Source organism: Balearica regulorum, chromosome 3, assembly GCF_011004875.1.
Source record: "Balearica regulorum gibbericeps isolate bBalReg1 chromosome 3, bBalReg1.pri, whole genome shotgun sequence".
NCBI classification, from domain to species: Eukaryota; Metazoa; Chordata; class Aves; order Gruiformes; family Gruidae; genus Balearica; species Balearica regulorum.
The window spans coordinates 63,676,674-63,694,883 of record NC_046186.1 but is presented as its reverse complement, the minus strand read 5'-3'; the positions used below and the strand labels follow the sequence as shown (position 1 = coordinate 63,694,883).

The window sequence follows — 18,210 nt, the reverse complement described above, 5'->3', positions numbered from 1 at the left end:
CCCGCCCCCAGCTCCGCCAGACACCTGCGGCGGGCCTGGCGGCGGGCAGTACTGCTGCGCCTCCGGGCCCCCCTGACAGGCCGCCGCGAAGGAAGGGCGGCATGGCCAGGAATCGGCGCCACCAGGCCGGCAGACGCGCGGCAGGAGCGCCCGCGCAGGCAGCCCGGGAGGCTCACAGCCGGCTTCCCTCCTTTCACCGCCAGGCCCGGGCCCAGCCCCGCTCCCGCCGCCTCAGGGCGCCAAGGCTAGACAGAGCCGCCGGCCGTCCCGCCAGCCCGAGCCTCGCCGGGGCCGCGCATGCGCACAAGGACGAGCGGCAGCCGCCGCTCCCGCACGCCTTCCTCGTCCCCACGAGACTGCCCCTATTGCGCAGGCGCGGTCCCTCACGCCGCTGGGCCGTATCACGCATGCGCATCACTGCCGCCGCGACTTTCCAGCGGGAAAATACACGCGGGCGCTCTGTCTAAAGCGTCCCGGCGTGAAACGCAGGCCTTGCGGGTTCTTCGTTCCGCCCTCTCCTCACCCCGCTCTCCTGCGCGCATGCGCCACGTACGCTGTTTCCTTGGCAGCCGCGATTGTTTTCGGCAAAACCACCTGCGCGGAGCTGCGGGGGGGGAGGGGGAGCACGGGGAGACCACTGGCGGGGGGAGGCAGGGCAGCCACAGCTACCGGCTCGCCGCGGCGCTGCCACGGAAGCGGACGGAGCTGACGTGAGTGATGCCGTCGCGCTGCGGAGGCGCGGCGGGCGTGGGGGGGAGCGGGGCCGCGGTCGTTAGGCAGGGCCTGCGCCGCGGGCGGGGAGGTCGCGTGCGGCCGGGGTCCCGCCGGGCGCTGCCGCCGCTCGTCCTAGTGCGCGGTTCCAGAGGCGGGTAGGCTGGGGCACGCCTCCCCGCCGCTGTTCCCTCCCCGGGCTCCCTCTTCCCGCGTACCGGCCCTCCCCTCTCCCGCCGCCGGCCCCTTCCCTCCCGCCCGGGGCGGGGGGCTCAGCCGGGGGCTTGGCAGCCGTTACGGAGCGCGCTGTGGCGCGGCCGTTGGCGCGCGCGGGCGGCATTAGGCGCCCGGGGACCGGCCGGTGGCGGGTCCGGGGGGCGGCTGGCAGCCTGCCCTGCCTTGCCTAGGGACCGGGGATGCGCGGGCGGCCTCGCCGCGCTCCGGGAAACAGGAGGAGTTGGGCCTCGCCCCTCGCGTGGCTACTCAGGCTAACGCCGGGGGCTCCGGTACGGGCAAGCGGAACAGGCGGCCGAGGGAGGCCAGCGTGTCTGTCGTCTTCGGGGCTCGGCGCAGCGTGGCGGCATGAAGCGATGCCGCGTGAAGCCGTAATCCCTTGATTAGTTCCTCCCCACCCCCCCGCCTCGGTACGAGCTGTGTAGCTGAGATTACATGGTCAGTTTCTGCCCCGCAGCACGTGAAGACACGGTGTTTCTCTGTACCTCACACGTTAAGTCCCAAAGCGGTGATGCCTACCTCGCACGAGGAATGTGCGTCTGTACATTAAATGCAGTTAACCCCATCGGTTAGCCCGGTTGTGGCGTGTACTGGGAATGTGCCTTTGTTATTTACCGCTATTCCTCTATGCAAAGCAAAATGCCACTTTGAAAATTAAAATATTTAGGGTGGTCTCTTGATGAGAACCCATTTTCATAATTATGATCTAAGATAAGGCAGAGACTTAAAATGTAGTAAACAATGAAAGTCATCTGTATTTCCTTACAGAAAACTGAAGTTTAGCCATCAGGGCGGACAGACTGTTTTCAACCTTCTGACCAACAAAAGGTGCCAAATCCACTAGGAAAAAAGCAGCAGTTACTCTATATGTTAGTATTAGAAAACTCTGATGGTTAGCACCAGCTTTTTTAAACATCCTTTAAATTAGCATGACCAGAAAGTTTTCACAGGCCCATCTAATGTGGTAGAAAGCTACTGCACTTCTAGTAGTGTTTATCTGATATGCAAGTACCTAGGTATTTACATGGTAATAATAAAGCTGTCTGTCAGTTTTCTGGACTTAAATACTGAATTTTTATGAATAAAACCAGATTGGTTTTTGATGTCACAGTTATCATTAGTGGAGAGGAACTGATTCGACTCAGTGTTGTTTTGCTGTATAATTCTGAGTTAAAGCTTCTTCAGATATCGAAGTAGTACCTACAGATAGCTGAATTAGAACCCCTCTAGTAAAACCCAAGATTTCCCACTATGATAACTGATCTCATCTAAAAGATGAACAGTAAACAAGGCCTGATGTTCTGCTTGTTTTCAGCCACTGAAGATTGCATTCACTTTTTGTGATAAAAGAAAAACAAGGGATTTAGTTCATGAAAGTCCTGAAGTGTGCAATTGTATTTTGTCAACTCAGTTTCCTAAATGGTCCTAATTAGGTAGGAAATTTGTCACTTCCCATTGTGTAGTACAGATTCTGTGTATTCTGCTCCATTATAGCACGGGTTTGATTTTTTTTTTTTTAAGTGATCAGTAAAAGTGGGTTTTTGTGAATAGTGGGCTTTGCGGCATGTTTTGCATTGAGAATACCTGTATTATGGATGCAGAATATAGCAACTCAGTGAGTATTGTAAAATATTGTGAAAAGAGCAAGAATTTAATGTAGAATCACATTTATAAATACAGATGGACTATTAAGAGCAAATTAGATAATTTTCGGGAAAATATATAGTAATTCTTGGAAGTTTGGGCTTTGTGATTTTGTTTTCCTGGTTATTCCTGATGGCTGGAATGTGCCACTGTTCCAAATATGTATTTTTGTCATTCCTGGATTGCCTTATATTAACTAACATGGAAGAGTGCAAATCTGATTGGGCAAAAATGCATCTTACAAGATTAATCTTAATGATAACTGAGTTTATTCAGATTGGGACACTGGGGTTGCTGAACTTTGATATACGATTAAATCTTTCCTATTTTAAGGTGAGATTACATTGAGTAAACTTTTGTTGATTAATGATCTATATTTACACAAGTCTAATAGTTGCTTTAATGCACCATGTTGAAGGTGATGTAATTCTAAATTGGAAATGTCTATAAAATAATAACACTATCATTAGAGGACTTTCCTCCTGTGGCAATAAAATTAAGAGATACAGACTTTTACTGAATAAATAGAGGTAAATGGAAAGTGATGCACTCACCGGTGAATTTGGCAAGACTATGCATTTTACAGAGAGTGCTGGTAGATATGAAGTGAATCTAGCCTTTGGAAAGCTGTTTGTTCCTTTATAAGCAAAATTAATTTACCTGTAGTTTTTTGTGGTGTGATTTATTTAACCTTTGACCTTAAATTTATTTCCATACTTGGAACAGGTATTTTGCTGTTGTGTTCTGTATTGTCTCTCATACTTTTTGTTTTAAATTTTTGAGCATTTTTTTTTAAATTTAAGAGCATTTCAGCATTTCATTTATTGTTTGTAATTAGTTTTTCCGAGGGATGGTTAGAATCACTCAACTAATCATAAGAGACTTTTACATGTTCCTGCAATCTTCAGTGAAGGATTAAAGTGATAGAATCTGCTGTATTTTATAAGTGTTTTCTAGCCAATTGTGAATGAACTACTTGAACAGCAGCACTTAATGACTGTAGTACTTTTAAAATGGTCTTTTGGTATAACTAAGTATACATTGCAAAAGCAGGTTTATTTTTCAATAATATTTTCTGTTTTCATTTCTTGTAAGAAGTGTTATTTTTAACTGTTATCATTTTAGTTGTGACAGTAAAGCTTTGCTTTAGGAGTCAAAACATAGTTAGTGAAAATATTGCTGCCTCGTGAGTGACATGATGAAGCACATTACAGGACAAAGCATTTTTTTTTTTTATATGAACTCCCTTCTCATCATCCTTGCTCATTTCAAACATCCTTAAATTGTTGGATACTTAGTATAATGCTTTGCTTATGTGGTGGGTTGACCCTGGCTGGGGGCCAGGTGCCCACCAGAGCTGCTCTATCACTCCCCTCCTTCATTAGACAGGGGAGAAAAGGTGCAACGAAAAAAAAACTTATGGGTCGAGATAAGGACAGGGAGAGATCACTCACTAATCATCATCACGAGCAAAACAGACCGAACTTAGAGAGGGAATTCATCTAATTTATTACTAAGCAAAACAGAGTAGAGGAGTGAGAAATGAAATCAAATCTTAAAACACCTCCCCCCACCCCTCCCATCTTCCCGGGCTCAACTTCACTCCCGGCTTCAACCTCCGCCCCCCCCCCAGCGGCACAGGGGGACGGGGAGTGGGGGTTATGGTCAGTTCATCACGCGGTGTTTCTGCCGCTTCTTCATCCTCAGGGGGAGGACTCCTCTCATCGTTGCCCTGCTCCAGTGTGGGGTCCCTCTCACAGGAAACAGTCCTTCATGAACTTCTCCAACATGAGTCTCTCCCACGGGCTACAGCCCTTCACAAACTGCCCCAGCGTGGGTCTCTTCCACGAGGTGCAGACCTTCAGGAGCAGACTGCTCCAGCGTGGGTCCGCCATGGGGTCACAAGTCCTGCCAGCAAACCTGCTCTGGCCTGGGCTCCTCTCTCCACGGATCCACAGGTCCTGCCAGGAGCTTGCTCCAGCGTGGGCTTCCCACGGGGTCACAGCCTCCTTCAGGTGTCTCCACCTGCTCCGGCATGGGGTCCTCCACGGGCTGCAGGTGGAATCGTTACACCCCCTCATCCTTCCTCCATGGGCTGCAGGGGGACAGCCTGCTTCACCATGGTCTTCATCACAGGCTGCAGGGGAATCTTGCTCCGGTGCCTGGAGCACCTCCTCCCCCTCCTTCTGCACTGACCTTGGTGTCTGCAGAGTTTCTTACATCTTCTCACTCCTCTCTCTGGCTGCAAAAGCTCTCTCACTGTTTTTCTCTTTCTTCAATATGTTATCACAGAGGCGCTGATTGGCTCGGCCTTGGCCAGCGGTGGGTCCGTCTTGGAGCTGGCTGGCATTGGCTCTATCAGACACAGGGGAAGCTTCTAGCAGCTTCTCACAGAAGCCACCCCTGTAGCCCCCCCGCCACCAAAACCTTGCCACGCAAACCCAACACAGCTTACTATGTGAAATAAACTAGTGACACATGGCAACTGACTAATCAGCACTTCTATAATCCAAAACCAATGCTAACACTTTGCTTGTTTTTGGGATTTTGGGGGGTTTTGGGTTTTTTTTCTTAAGTTTGGCTAGCCAGTGGACCAAACTACTCTAAGTAACCAATGTGAAAGTATGTAACCTGTGGGGGACAGGGAAGAGGTAAGCAACACTGAGAGAGATATGAGAGGGATCTGAGGGTACAGTAGTGCAGATGCTTGGGGATGTTAAGTGTAGCCTCAGCTCTTGCCTATACTGATGTGTGTGCCCAGCAGTGATTTTTAGTCTTGAGGTGTGTTTAGCCCACTTTAATGCTATTAAACTCTGTTAGCCCCAAATCAGAGCGACGACATATGCATATTGTCTATTAATAATAATCCATACTAACTCGTAAACTGTACCCAGGAATTGCTTGGGTGAGTGTTAGGTGGCTTGGACTAAAATGGTGCCAGGGACAATGTGACCATATAGTCTGGCAGTATTTAATGCTATGTCGTAATTTATTAGGATAGATGTAGTCTGGGTGTCCAGTGACTGTGAGTTAGTAGTGTCTAACAGGAGGCATTACCTTGGGAGAACTTGGAGCTGTTGCCTGATGGGCGATTATGGAGATAGGTACGATAGTTCATTGCATGGAAGGCTAAGGGGAACATAACACATTCATAGAAAGCTAGGTTTCATTAGTTCCACTGTTTACAAAACAGCTTTTGTATTCAAGTTTTTTGTAAAACATTCTGAATTTTCTTGATGAAAAGATAAAGCTGTGTAATATTTTTATTTGCCCTCAAGCTTTGTTTGGATTATATTTGTAGGCTTTTATCTGCAACCAGGAGGGCCTAACATTTGTTGTTTAGAGAAATGAGTTTCATGTAATTGCTTGTCTGCTTTGCATAAAATACTAATGTTTTATGTAAACATAAATATTTAGAGATTTGTAATAATGTTAGATTTGCTGGCAGGTACTACTCTTTGCATTGAAAGCTATCAGCTGGCTACAATGTGACTTCCTTGATGATGCCATCAGGATAGGAACCTGATTAGAAAGGTTTCAATATAAATGTCTTCATGAGATATTATTATTTAAATAAACTGTAGGGTTTTTTGGAAGACTGGAGAGCTACAGTACTGCAGTATTTGGCTATTGCCCAGAAATGTATTAAACTGCTGTAGTGTTGGTTTTCATTTACTCTCAAATAACAAGTATCAGATGGATGCTGAGAATCCTGAGCTTGGATGGCAGAGAACTTCTAATAATTTAGACAAATAGTCTAGAAATAAATATTTCCTTAAAAGACTTGTACTCATCCTTGATATTTACTAGCATGCATTCAATTGTTACCTTCAAGTCTCTGGACCAGTTATGTGAATGAAAGTTGTTAATTACTTTAAATAGAATGGTGACTTCTGAGGAAGAAGCAGTTGGTGTGTTGAGCCACTTCTGAGGACTGAAAATGCCAGCAGGTAAGAATACTTTGTGTTTGGTTTCCAACAGATATTTTATAGTAAAATGATAACAGTTACTTCTGTCTATAAATTTTTAGTGTTTATAACTGATTTTCAAAGTGTTGCTTTTTTTTTTTAAGACCCCCTAAATTTAAAATTAAAAAAAACAAAAGTAATTACAATGGTAGAATCATAGAATGGTTAGGGTTGGGAGGGACCTCAAAGATCATCTAGTTTCAACCCCCCTGCTGCCACGGGCAGGGACACCCTCCACTAGACCACGTTGCCCAAAGCCTCATCCAACCTGGCCTTGAACACTGCCAGGGATGGGGCCTCCACAACCTCTCTGGGCAACCTATTCCAGTGCCTCACCACTCTAACAGTAAAGAATTTCTTTCTAATATCTATAGAATCGTAAATATGCCATAGTGGAGGATTCAGCAGCCTTTTTCAGTGGTGTGCCAGATCGCATTTTTAATTACTTAGCTACAAATTAAGCATTACCTCGGGGGGGGGCTAAACCACCTCCTTCTTCAAGGGTTGAAATGCTGCTGGTAGCAGTATAATGTTTCACAGAAAGGCAGGGATTCTTAGCTCCAGCTGATTTTGGATCTGTGCATGCTCCTGTCTCTTAGAGATCTGTCTCAAGGTGGTGCTCCTCTGGGTTCCAGACTCCATAAGAACCCAGAGCTGCTGCTTCTCCTGGGGACAGCGTATCACCTCCATTATTAGTGTGCTACTGTTCATAAACAGCAAGGGCAATAATCTGTCCTCCGCTTTGGCTAGCGCAGGTTTTGTGCTGATCCTGATGGGTGTGCTCTTCAAAATGTGCTTTCTTCAGAAAGCAGAGTAGATGGTGCTGAATTCAGCAACAGTGATAGTCTGGTGTGTTTTTACAGTGTTGCTGAGTTATCCTTGTGTGGTTTACGGTGTCAGTGGAAATAATTCTTGGTAAACTTTCCCTGATAAAATAATTCTTGTCCTTTGCAATTTTTAAAGCATGATTATGCATTTTTTTTAGCAATGGTGATTATTGAGCTAGTGAATTGTACTAGATTTCTTTTTGCAGTTGAAAGTGAGGCAAAGGCAAAAACCAAAGTCCGCTTTGAGGAGATCTTCAGACGTCATGCTGGCCTAACAGACACAAAGAAATCAAAGAAGAAGTTTCACTCTCAGGAGAATATTGTGGTGAGTTTGAACACATGCAAACTTTGTTCGGTTGCCTTTCTTAATGGAAAAAAAATCAGGAAAATATATTCTAGAAAGGACATGTAAGCATTTTAAAAAAATAAAGTATAAAGTATATTTCTGCATGTGTGTGGCTTTTATTTTTTGTTTTGTGTACCAGTAATGCGTCCTTGTAATTTGGAGGTATGCCAAAATTATATAGAATATAATACTGGTAAAAAGAAAGTGGCACATGCGAGCATGCACCCATTTAAAACCTGCCAGTCATGTTTTTCCATTCATATTTTTCCAGAAAAGTTTTAAGATTTTCAAATTCAGTATTGACTTTAGTGGGAGTTTGAGTGTTTGACTAGTAGATTTATAGCTGTAAAAGTATTTAATTTTGAGAGTACAAATGTAATATAGATACATCTGTGTTATGTATTTGTGAATCGATAACTGAGGAGCATTTATAAACATTAACATTTATAAATGTTATTTATTAACATTTATAAAAATATTAACTTTAGTCCATTTTCTAAAAATTACAAGAATTTACAAACAATATTAAGCAACATGTGAAACCTTTTTTTTTTTCGATTTGATCTCAGTAATGAGCGTATTTCTGCATATGCTGTGCTCAGCTTTATGTCTGAGTGGTCCTGTGTTTACAGGTCTACTTAGGCAGTACACACATACAAAGATTTGTTTTAAAGATTTTGGCCTTAGCTTGTGACTTGCAGCTGAGGAATGATTCTATCACCCTGACCTTATGGTTAGATGACATTTTTGTTTGTGGCATATCTCATTAAGAGAGCCTTGGAGATTCCTCTAATTTACGGGTCATATTGTAGCTTTTTTCCTGAACAGAAGAATAAATGTTTAATATGAATCCTATATATACTGATTATTGACTTACAATGTTTGGAATTTCAAAAGAAAGCAATTTGCTTAAAAGACAAATGTTCTGGTTTTTTATTTTCCTCCTATTAGGTTTCATACTTTCAGTCTTTTTTCTTAGAATTCTATCCATACCAGATGCTGGAAGTGAATGTTCATTCTTTAATACTCGCTTAAGACAAAGACATATCTTATATAATATCAGAATGTTACATGTATTTATTATATATAAGTATATTTGGAATAGTTGTATTAAACTTAGTTATGCTGAAACATAATTTTGTCTTTAGATTGACAATTTGAAGTTGATATTTGTGTGGATTTTTTTTTTATTTTACATTCCTTGAAGTATATGGTATCTAGTCAATAGTCTATACAAAGAATCAATGTGATATCTAAAATAGAGCATAGAAGAGTTAAGCGTGGGTTTTTTCCTTTTTTTGCTGGCATATGTGTAAATACGATTCTTCCTTGGTTACGTTTACTTTTTTGATGAAACATGAGTTTTTAAATCTGTACTTTATAAGTATTTTTAAGCACATGATTGTATGTTCATATGCAACTAGTCATAAATATTTTAAGCTTAATTTGTTTTTAAAATTTGTTTCCATTCCAGAAGTCTCTGATGTAAAACACTAGTGTTTTGGAGTTACCTAGAAACACTTAAAATCACAGTGAACTGAATCAAAAGTTAGTGGTATATACACAAATTAAAAAGTGTTTTTAGGATCCACGTGGAAGCCTAACGTAATGGTTTTGTTGAAGCCATAGATTTTTACCAATCAAAGCACTAAAAAAACTAAGAACTTGAGGAGAACGTGCATTGAAACCTGATACGGACCATTTTTAATATTTCCTTAAAGTGTGGCAAAGTTGCAAGAGCTCAGATTGGTATTTTCTGCACTGGTTGCATTCAAGTAGAAATTTCTGTAAGAGCTTCAGCAAATAACCAATCATGTCTTTGTAAGAAATAAAAGTGTGTGGGAGGGGAAAAGGATGTAGATGGAGGAGGTTGGCTGGTTTTGTTCCAGTTTTCTTCAGTTTATGTAATTTAACTGTATAGTTTCACATAACTTGAAATAATGTGAAATTTATCAGTGATGGTTGTGTTTGTGTCACACGCTTGCCATAAATGGTCTCCCAGGTTTTTTGATCAGAAACAGGTCATGGTTGAGAGCATATTTCCACTGGAAGTGTTCCAGTCTACTTCTTTCTTTTGTCTTTACTGAACCTAGGCTTTCTTAGGTGAATAAAACCTCTTCCATCATAGTTCATTGTTTCCTTGAAACCTGAGTTCTGGAGCTGCAGGAGGTTGCGGTGATGTTAAAAGACAGAAGTGAGGGTAAGGAGACTGCTTGCCTGCTCTGCTCTGCATGTCCGTTGCCTGGGGAGAAGGGAAGCAGCCTGACTGGAAGAGGAAAAGCTGATGTCAGTAGGGCAGGATGAGTTTGAAGTCACAACTGATAGGAATGAGTGGCTTGTAATGGAGATGGACGTCAGTTGTGGCCAGTGCAAGGTCAGCTTTGTTGTTTGGTAGCCACAGGTGCAATGGGTATGAGGCCAGAAGGCATAGCTGAAAAAGCAAGCAATTGGGACACAGTCAGAAAGTGAATTTGCTAGTATTCCTTCCAGGGCTAACAGTCACCATATTTATTACCAGTTGTGCCTCCTATTACAAGTTGTTAGAATGAGACAAGCTTCAGACCAGGCAATGCTTAGACTATTTTGCCCAGGTAGATTAATCTGTATAAAGCCAGTGTGAAAATTATTGAGTTTATTTGGTTCAATCTAAATTGGTGGAAAGGAGTATGTTTAACTCAGAAAATGTCAGTGAAGTTTTCTTCCAGGTGAAAAGCAAGATCCCTTTATGGAGGCAAGAACTTCTTCCCTAGACTGTAGTCTGACCAGCTTGCTATATTGGGATGGGCACGTGTCAATAACTAAGGTTTTGTATTCAAGGCAAGACTGCAACAGATTTATCCATTTGAAGCTTTTTACTTCCTGCCTCACTGAGTCCTCTCCTTCCCTTTCTTCATAAGGCCTTGGATGACAGGTTGGAGTCTGGATTTTTCATGAGGGTACAGGTAATAGGAGTCTATCTCTAGGCTTGAAAATTCTTGTATTCTGTTGGGTAATACAGATGTCTTACAGTTTTCTTCTGAGTAATTCAGTACTTTAGGTTCTGTCTTAAATATAAAACACAACCTGCAGAACTCTGAGGTTGCAGAATTTTCCCAGGGTCTATTTCATAGCCTATTTTTTTCCATAAGCTGACAGGCACTGAATAATTGTTGAGATTTCCACTGGGTTTTAGCCCTTTGTTTCTTGTATTTAAAATAGGAGAACTGCTAATAGTTGACTATGTATTTGACCTAAACATTTTCTCAATATTTTCTGTTAAAATTTGGTGAAACTTCTCCAAGCCCATCCTATCTGTAAATTAAAGTTCTTCTAGCTTTGAGCATCTACATTTTGTAGTCTTACATGAGCAGTGGCAGTAAAATTGGTTCCCTAGTGCATTAAAATTTCTTAAACATCCCACCCAACTAGCCAGCATCACAAATACATTCGTTACCAATTCAGTTGTAAGTAAATGGGCTTTTACAACCAGTACATGTCAGGCCTTCAGTGGGCTGGCAATGTTCATTCCTAATTTTTCAAGGTGTGTCTGGATTATGGGAAGAAGTTCAGGTGCCTCTGTAAGTCCGGTTATCTGAGTTTCCAGATACCTTGCCAAAATCACTTGATGTGTTTCCAGGTTACACTCACGTGTATTTGAGCAGCCTTTTTAAAAAGGAGAAGGATTATTAGGTGTTGTCCCTGCTGTCAGCTCTGGAACACAAACAGCAAGTGATGTGACCTGGGGTTGGCTCATTGTGGTATGAGCCTTGTGTGTTAGCCCTTTGGCTGGTGCCCATCTCTTGCTCCTATCAAGCCAGTAGTGCAAGTAGGTCTGCTCTTAGGGAAGAGTGCTGCCCTGGCGTCCTAAGGTGGCCATGGAGCTGTTTTGGGGAAAGAAAAAAAAAAAAGAAAAAAAATGCCTTCTCATTTGTTCCATGCTTTATCTGAGGAGGTCAGGTTCAGGTCAGCAACCCTCTGGAGTTATTCCAGAGACAAGCCTATCCTCTGAGCTGCTTTTCCAGCCTAACTGCTTTTTCTGACTCAGTTCAAATGTGTTTATATATAGACGACTGCTCTTAGTTGATCTCTTTCAGTCCTGCATTTCAAATGGAGAATCTATACCGGTATCCCTGCCTCTGCCTGAGAGCTAATCTGATGATTTTTGTGAACCTGTTGGGTTTTAATTTATCTTTTTGTGACTCCCTTCCATCTTTCCTGTTTAATTACATCATGTAATTACAACATGTGGGAAAAGTGGCCTGAGTTAAGATTGTAAAGGTTGTGTATCTGAGGAATTTGTTTGAACTGCTGAAGCAGTCTTGTGCTACCTGCAGTATCTCTTAACGTTCCTGGAATTTGCTGTAGTTTGAGATTGTTTTATTTCAGTATGAGGATATTCTGTGGTTTTTTCCCATTATGAGTAAATTTGCTATAATTAAGTGACTATGTGCTGCTCCTGTTCATGACACATTTATGGATGTGTGTTTTGGTTTGTAGACCTAGTAAATAACAAGTTCTAGTAAATATTTAAAGCAAGTTTTTGCAACAGCTAGATTTCTTTGAGGAAATGATTCTTGAATATCAGAGTTATTTTAGAAACTTGAGCAGGTCAAACACACAGGCTTTTTGTTTAGGAATTCTCAAAGAATTTTACTTCTTGGGCTTAATGGATTAATGTTCTATCAAAGGCAAGAATCAGCATGACCTTAGCTATTGGTCACTGTTCAGTCTTAACTGCCAGTGTGTTTTAACCTTCATTCCTAGTACTCTGCAGTTAAAGCTGTCTGTAGAAATGCAGATAAGGAAGCGGACAACCTATTAGAAAGCGTTGTTTTGGTTTTTTAGTTTATACAAAGCTTGCTTTATTTTGTTTTTTTAGTTTATACAAAACATTGCAATTTTTTTTTTATTTCCCTTACTCTATTCTGTATTTCAAATTAGCTATATGAAATCTTCCACATCCTCTGAAATCATTGATTCATGAATCAAGAGGATGTTGCTGGTCTATTTAAGCAAGTGAAAGATGAAGGTACAAAGACAGGTTTTTTTCATGATTTGATATTAAGATAATTTAAACTATTTTTAGACATAGGATGCTAAAAATAAAGTTACTTACTGGAAAGATATATGAATGGCTTTAGGTTTTTCTGATGTATTGGATAAGCGTACTTGCATGAAATTCTAGATGCTTTCTTTTTTTAACTCCTACTTTATTAGGACAGTGTTGTTTAATGTGTAGCGTTAGTAAGTCTGGTTAGTGCATTTTGTAAACTTTGCCTAGTTTCAGACATCAGCTTTTATTTCTGTGTTGTCTTGGTGTATTTTTCTTGTCCCACTGCTTTTATTTGACAACTTTCTTGTACAAATACAAACTTGATTTTTTTTTCCCCCCTCTTCTGTGCTTTTACTCACATACTTCAAACTTTCCTTTCTTTTTCCTGCCTTTTCTTCAATACTTTCCTTGCTCTCCATGTTCTCTTTTCAAATGTCAGATGTGAGTAAAACAAGATGGTGATGAAGGTTTCCAGGTTACATAATTGAGGGCATACAGTACGGAGACAGATGACTGAACACTGAATGTTCTCTTCTTTCTAGTCATGCACTGTTATTCTCACAGGTGGGCATTTTTAAGTCAGGATCCATCCCCAAAAGCATGATTGCCATTGCAACTTCATTCTCTGTTTTTTCTTCTTGTAAGCTTGTACATTTTGGTGATCACTTATTACACATACTGTCCCTTTTTAAAAATGTATGAGGCAAACCTGATTCTGTAACTGGGAGAAGTATCCCAGCTAGAAGGGGAAGATGTCTGTGTTTATTGAGGGAGGAAGATGGTCTTGGCAAAGAAAAGATAGTATGCAGATACTTGGAGAAAAATATTTCTCCAACTTTTTTTTTATTTGCTTTCTTGTGTTTTAAAGTCCTTTCTAATGTTTCATGTGGACACTCCAGAGATTTTTATGTAAGACAACAGTAAATGAACCTCACTGACTTTACAGAAGTTCCATCAAGGAACAGAGATCTGTGTGTTGAGCTCCTTACAGAATTAGGCCTTAGTTACTTGCTGTGTTGTTTGCAGTTATCATAGAATAGTTTGAGTTGGAAGACACCTTTAAAGGTCGTCTAGTCTAACCTCACTGCAATGAGCAGGGACATCTTCAACTAGATGAAGTTGCTCAGAGCCCCGTCCAGCCTGGCGTTGAATGTTTCCAGGGATGGAGCATTATAACTTTTAGTAACCAGGAATAGAAACCTGAAGGAGGAGGCAAAGTTTTTACAAGGTGTTTTCTAAAAAACACCAAAAATTGGCAGAAGGAGTGCACAGACAAGTGCATTAGCCAAAATTTATCTTAGCTGTTTTTACTAGACTGGTCATAGATTAACTCTTTGTCATTTTACTAAGAATAATATGGATTTTTTTTTCATCTTTACACTTTAAAAAAAAAAATCTTAATGGAAATTTGGTTTTCAGTTTTAGCACTTTCTAATATAATTTCATTATCAAACTTTGGCAAGCAACTTTGAGTAAAAGAGACTGAAAACACCTGAGACTACATAGTGAAACAAAATTGAGGATGAACTTCCCAAACACAAAATGTTTTTTTCACTGTGAATTTTCTTTTGCCTTTCAATCTGTCACTTGTTAATTTTAAACAAGAAAATAACTAGATCTTTGATTTCATTTTAATTTGTATAATGTTGCAAAAGAAACAATATAATGTACTATGTTTATCCTTAGAACATAATTTTTAGTACAAGTATGTTTTATGTTCTTTTCATTTATAGCTTGACACCTTTAGAAGTAATATTGATCTAGTTAAGGAGAGTGTGAATGATGAAGCAATTATAAACAACACATATAATCCTGAAGAAGAGAGTCCCCGATTTACAAAAAATAAACTGAGAGAGAAAGCCTCAATTGCAGAGAAAATAAATAATGATATTGTTAGTGGAGAGGACAGCAAGCAACCAAAGTCTAACAAGAAGAAAAAGAAATCACTGTTACAAGAACAATTTAATGAGGAGGAAAATTTATATGAAGCTAAATTGGAGAATTTTGAGAAAAAGACTAATGATTTTCCAAAGAAGAAAACAAAAAGTAAATCACAAACAGATGTACCTCATCAAGAAGGTGATAGAAAGATTAAAAATTCCTTGACTGAAGCGAGAAATCTAACTGAATTAGAAGAGGAAGAAGAGCTAATTCGAGCCTATCAACTGCATGTGGCTCAGGATGAGGCAAATGCAATTAAAAAGAAAATAAGAATGAAACTTAAAGAACAGATGTCTGAATTTACCTCCACTGTTCAAAGCCATGAAGATGTATTGAACAATGAAGTGGGCAAAAAGAAGAAAAAGAAGAAAGAAAAAGCAGTTTTAAGTGAAGCTGAAACAAGGTACCATGCTAAACTGTATGCCATGTAACTGTGAATCTTAAGCAAAATGTTTCATTTTGGTTTAATATAGGCAGAATCTTTCTGATAAATTGTACATATTTTCTAACTGATGAACTGGATGATTCTGTTATGAAAAAATATTACCAAATAGTTTTTCAAAATGCTGCCAGGATTAATACTTAACTCACAGATTCTGTTTAACTTTTTAAAAAATATTCCTCCATTACTATCTGATGTTTATTTTCTGTGGAACTCACTCTTAACTAACTTGAGATAATTTTGTGCATGGTTATTTAGTGATGAGTGACGGCCTTGATGCAGCAGAATAGCTCTGTTCACATGAATGGTTCTGCAATTATCTGAAAATAAGGAGGCAATGAAGGAGGGAAATAAAAGAAAAAGGCAAGACACTAATGTTGGGGGTGTGTGTTGCATTTTTGAGATACACAGATAATGAGTTCCAGAACTAAAGGGGAAATTTGAAGTGGATTAATAATGGTAATGAACAATCATATCCATATTATGCAATCGAATGCAATTGCTGACAGTAATCCATTACATTGCAGTGCAATGTCCCTTTCTGAGCTACAGCATCATCCAGCAGAGGATGGCAATGAAAATCAGGTATTGGAAAGGCTATTGACATCAGAAGGACAGAAATTGGAGGAAAGCGTGGAAAAACAGAAGCCTAAAGCAAAGAAGGTTAAAAAGAAAATCAGAAAAGGTCTGCCAACAGAATGGGTGTGCTGCATTGCTGCTTTATCCAAGTCTTTTTTCTTTTCTTTTCTTTTCTTTCTTTTTTTTTTTTTTGCGCTGCTGCAGAAGTATTTGTCCATAGTAGTAACACAGAAGTGATTGAGCTGTTGAAATTACTTACGTTTCTTTAGTTACTTAATAGTGGTTTTGTTCTCCCAGTTCTGAGGCTAATTTGTAAGGAAATTTGTTTGATGTATCAATCTAGAATTTTGAGAATCATTTATCAATTTCACAACTATTTACAGTAAATAGTTAAAAATGTTTTTTAAGCTTAATATTTTAATTTATATATCACTTTTACAGTGTTTACTTAGATGCATATTCTAATTGTCTTTATTATTTTATAATATTTTATCATTTTTATTTACTTTATGCTATAAATGGTGTATCACCACTGTTTTAACCTAATGCTCAATTCCAATACAAAGAATACTTTTTCATGCAATGCAGAGTCAGATTGGAGGGTTCGTTTCCTCAAACGTTATGGAGGCCAAAATAAGAAATTAGTTAAAGAATGGAGATTACAAAAATTGATGAGGAGTAGGTAGTTTGATATCTGTTAAGTATGGTGGTCTCACTGTAACCTGTAAATGAGGAAGTTCTGAAAACAGCGCTTGGTAAATTCAGGGAAAACGCACATGGAGAAAGCATCAGTTTCTGCTTACCTTGTTTTTTATGTTTTTCTTAAAACAAGCAAAAAGAACCCTACTACAGGCTGTAGTCCAGAGCAAGATGTTGAACTGTATGGATTCTAAGTCATTGTGGCACAGAAGAACCTACGTCAATCAAGAGGAAGACCTCTGGTTTTAAATAAAAATGTTTATTAATAGGAATAAATTATATTCATTAATATATATTCATGTGTATGTTCATACATGTTTAAATGCTGCAAAACTTTATTACATAAAGAACATGTTAAATATTATTACTTTACTATTGATTACTAAGTACAGAGCATTTTTACTCCTGTAAACTGTTAACTAGTGGAACTTTGTAACCTCTATTTACTTTGTTCCTATTTCTAGAAGAAAACACAGAAGTTGTTGAGGAAGTGAAGAATTCTGAAATTTCAACTCAGTCTAAATTTGGTTTTGATGATAAACTTGTGTTGGGAGTTTATATCCATCGGTCTGATCGACTTAAAACTGATCTCCTAGTATCTCATCCTATGGTTAAAATCCATGTTGTTGATCAGAGAAGTGGCTTATACGTCAAGAAAGATCATAGGTGATTTCTAATAAACTGTTTCTATTATCAATGATTACTATAAATACATAGATTCTTCCCTAGAAATTAAATATGATAATGAAAATAATGGTGAATTTTAAGTTTGTGGGGTCATTCATTAGTTTCTACATCTATGATAATACATATGTATACCTACAGTAAATTAGGTTGGTATTTTTTTTTCATCACTTTCAAATGCTCTGCACTGCTGTATTGCTCTCAAGGTCCTTGTATTTACAGCACAGTTCATTCTGTATTCTTTTTAGAGAGAAAATTTCCTATATCTCAAAAATGTGTAGATTGCAAGTACATAATTAAATAGGTATTGCAAATTGTCCTAAATTTTGAGTGGTTTTAGAAATTATTTTTCTAAAGTCAAACAAATGGTACCTTGTATGTTTCTTTGCATTCAGCAATTGAAAATACTGTTTTGTTTGAGTTGGTTTCTTTTAAGGCACTATAACAATTGTAACTATTTGGAAATTTTCAAACAGCGAGAGGAAAGTTTCATCTTATTATGAACAAGAACAAATAGAGCATGTTCTTCCTATTATGACACAACCATATGACTTCAGACAGTCTAAATCAACAGTTCCAGAGTGGGAGGAGCAAGTCATATTTAATGAGCGTTTTAGTTATTTTATTCAAAACACTGAAGAAAGCCCTCGGGTAATCCTGTTTTTCGAGGTAAGGTTAAATATTTTTACATCCATTTTATGCACATTATGATTTTCTGGTTTTCTTCAACCGTATGTATTTGATTCAGGTGTTTTATTTCAGTTATATTAGATTAATAGCATAGCCTTAAGATGCAGAATTAAGTGGAGATACCAAAAGTGGTATTGATATTGCTAATACTAATAAACATTTTTTTTTTAATACCGAAAATCCCCTGTTTTGATAGTAGTAGTGAGGACAAAGCTTTCTTATTAAATCAACTGTCAGACTTCTGGAAAAGGCTGGTAAGATCATTCCGGATCAGGAGAGGATGGCACCATGTGTAAAGGATCTCACTTTTTCCCTTTTCAAGTTCTTGAAATCTGAAAAGAAACTTCAGTACCAGAAACTCAAAGATGGAGTTTACCTGCTTGTAGAAACACCTTTTTTCCCTTGTACCAATG

General features: G+C 39.5%; 1 protein-coding gene across 7 annotated transcripts in view; it reads left to right on the top strand.

The window, feature by feature from the left end:
* The first annotated feature begins 547 nt into the window (after nucleotides 1–547).
* Nucleotides 548–18,210, top strand: part of AHI1 (Abelson helper integration site 1) — a 101,088-nt gene continuing 83,425 nt past the window's right edge. For 5 of the 7 annotated variants that reach the window (XM_075748168.1, XM_075748165.1, XM_075748166.1 and 2 more), the window contains exons 1-7: nucleotides 553–710; nucleotides 6,472–6,539; nucleotides 7,591–7,709; nucleotides 14,496–15,106; nucleotides 15,673–15,830; nucleotides 16,888–17,089; nucleotides 17,584–17,776. In XM_075748168.1, coding sequence (XP_075604283.1) covers nucleotides 6,530–6,539; nucleotides 7,591–7,709; nucleotides 14,496–15,106; nucleotides 15,673–15,830; nucleotides 16,888–17,089; nucleotides 17,584–17,776 — 1,293 coding nt within the window. In that variant the 5' untranslated portion in view covers nucleotides 553–710; nucleotides 6,472–6,529. Of the gene's footprint in view, nucleotides 711–5,239; nucleotides 5,694–6,471; nucleotides 6,540–7,590; nucleotides 7,710–14,495; nucleotides 15,107–15,672; nucleotides 15,831–16,887; nucleotides 17,090–17,583; nucleotides 17,777–18,210 lie in introns of those variants that run through there. The other 2 variants (XM_075748163.1, XM_075748164.1) reach the window with 2 other exon arrangements.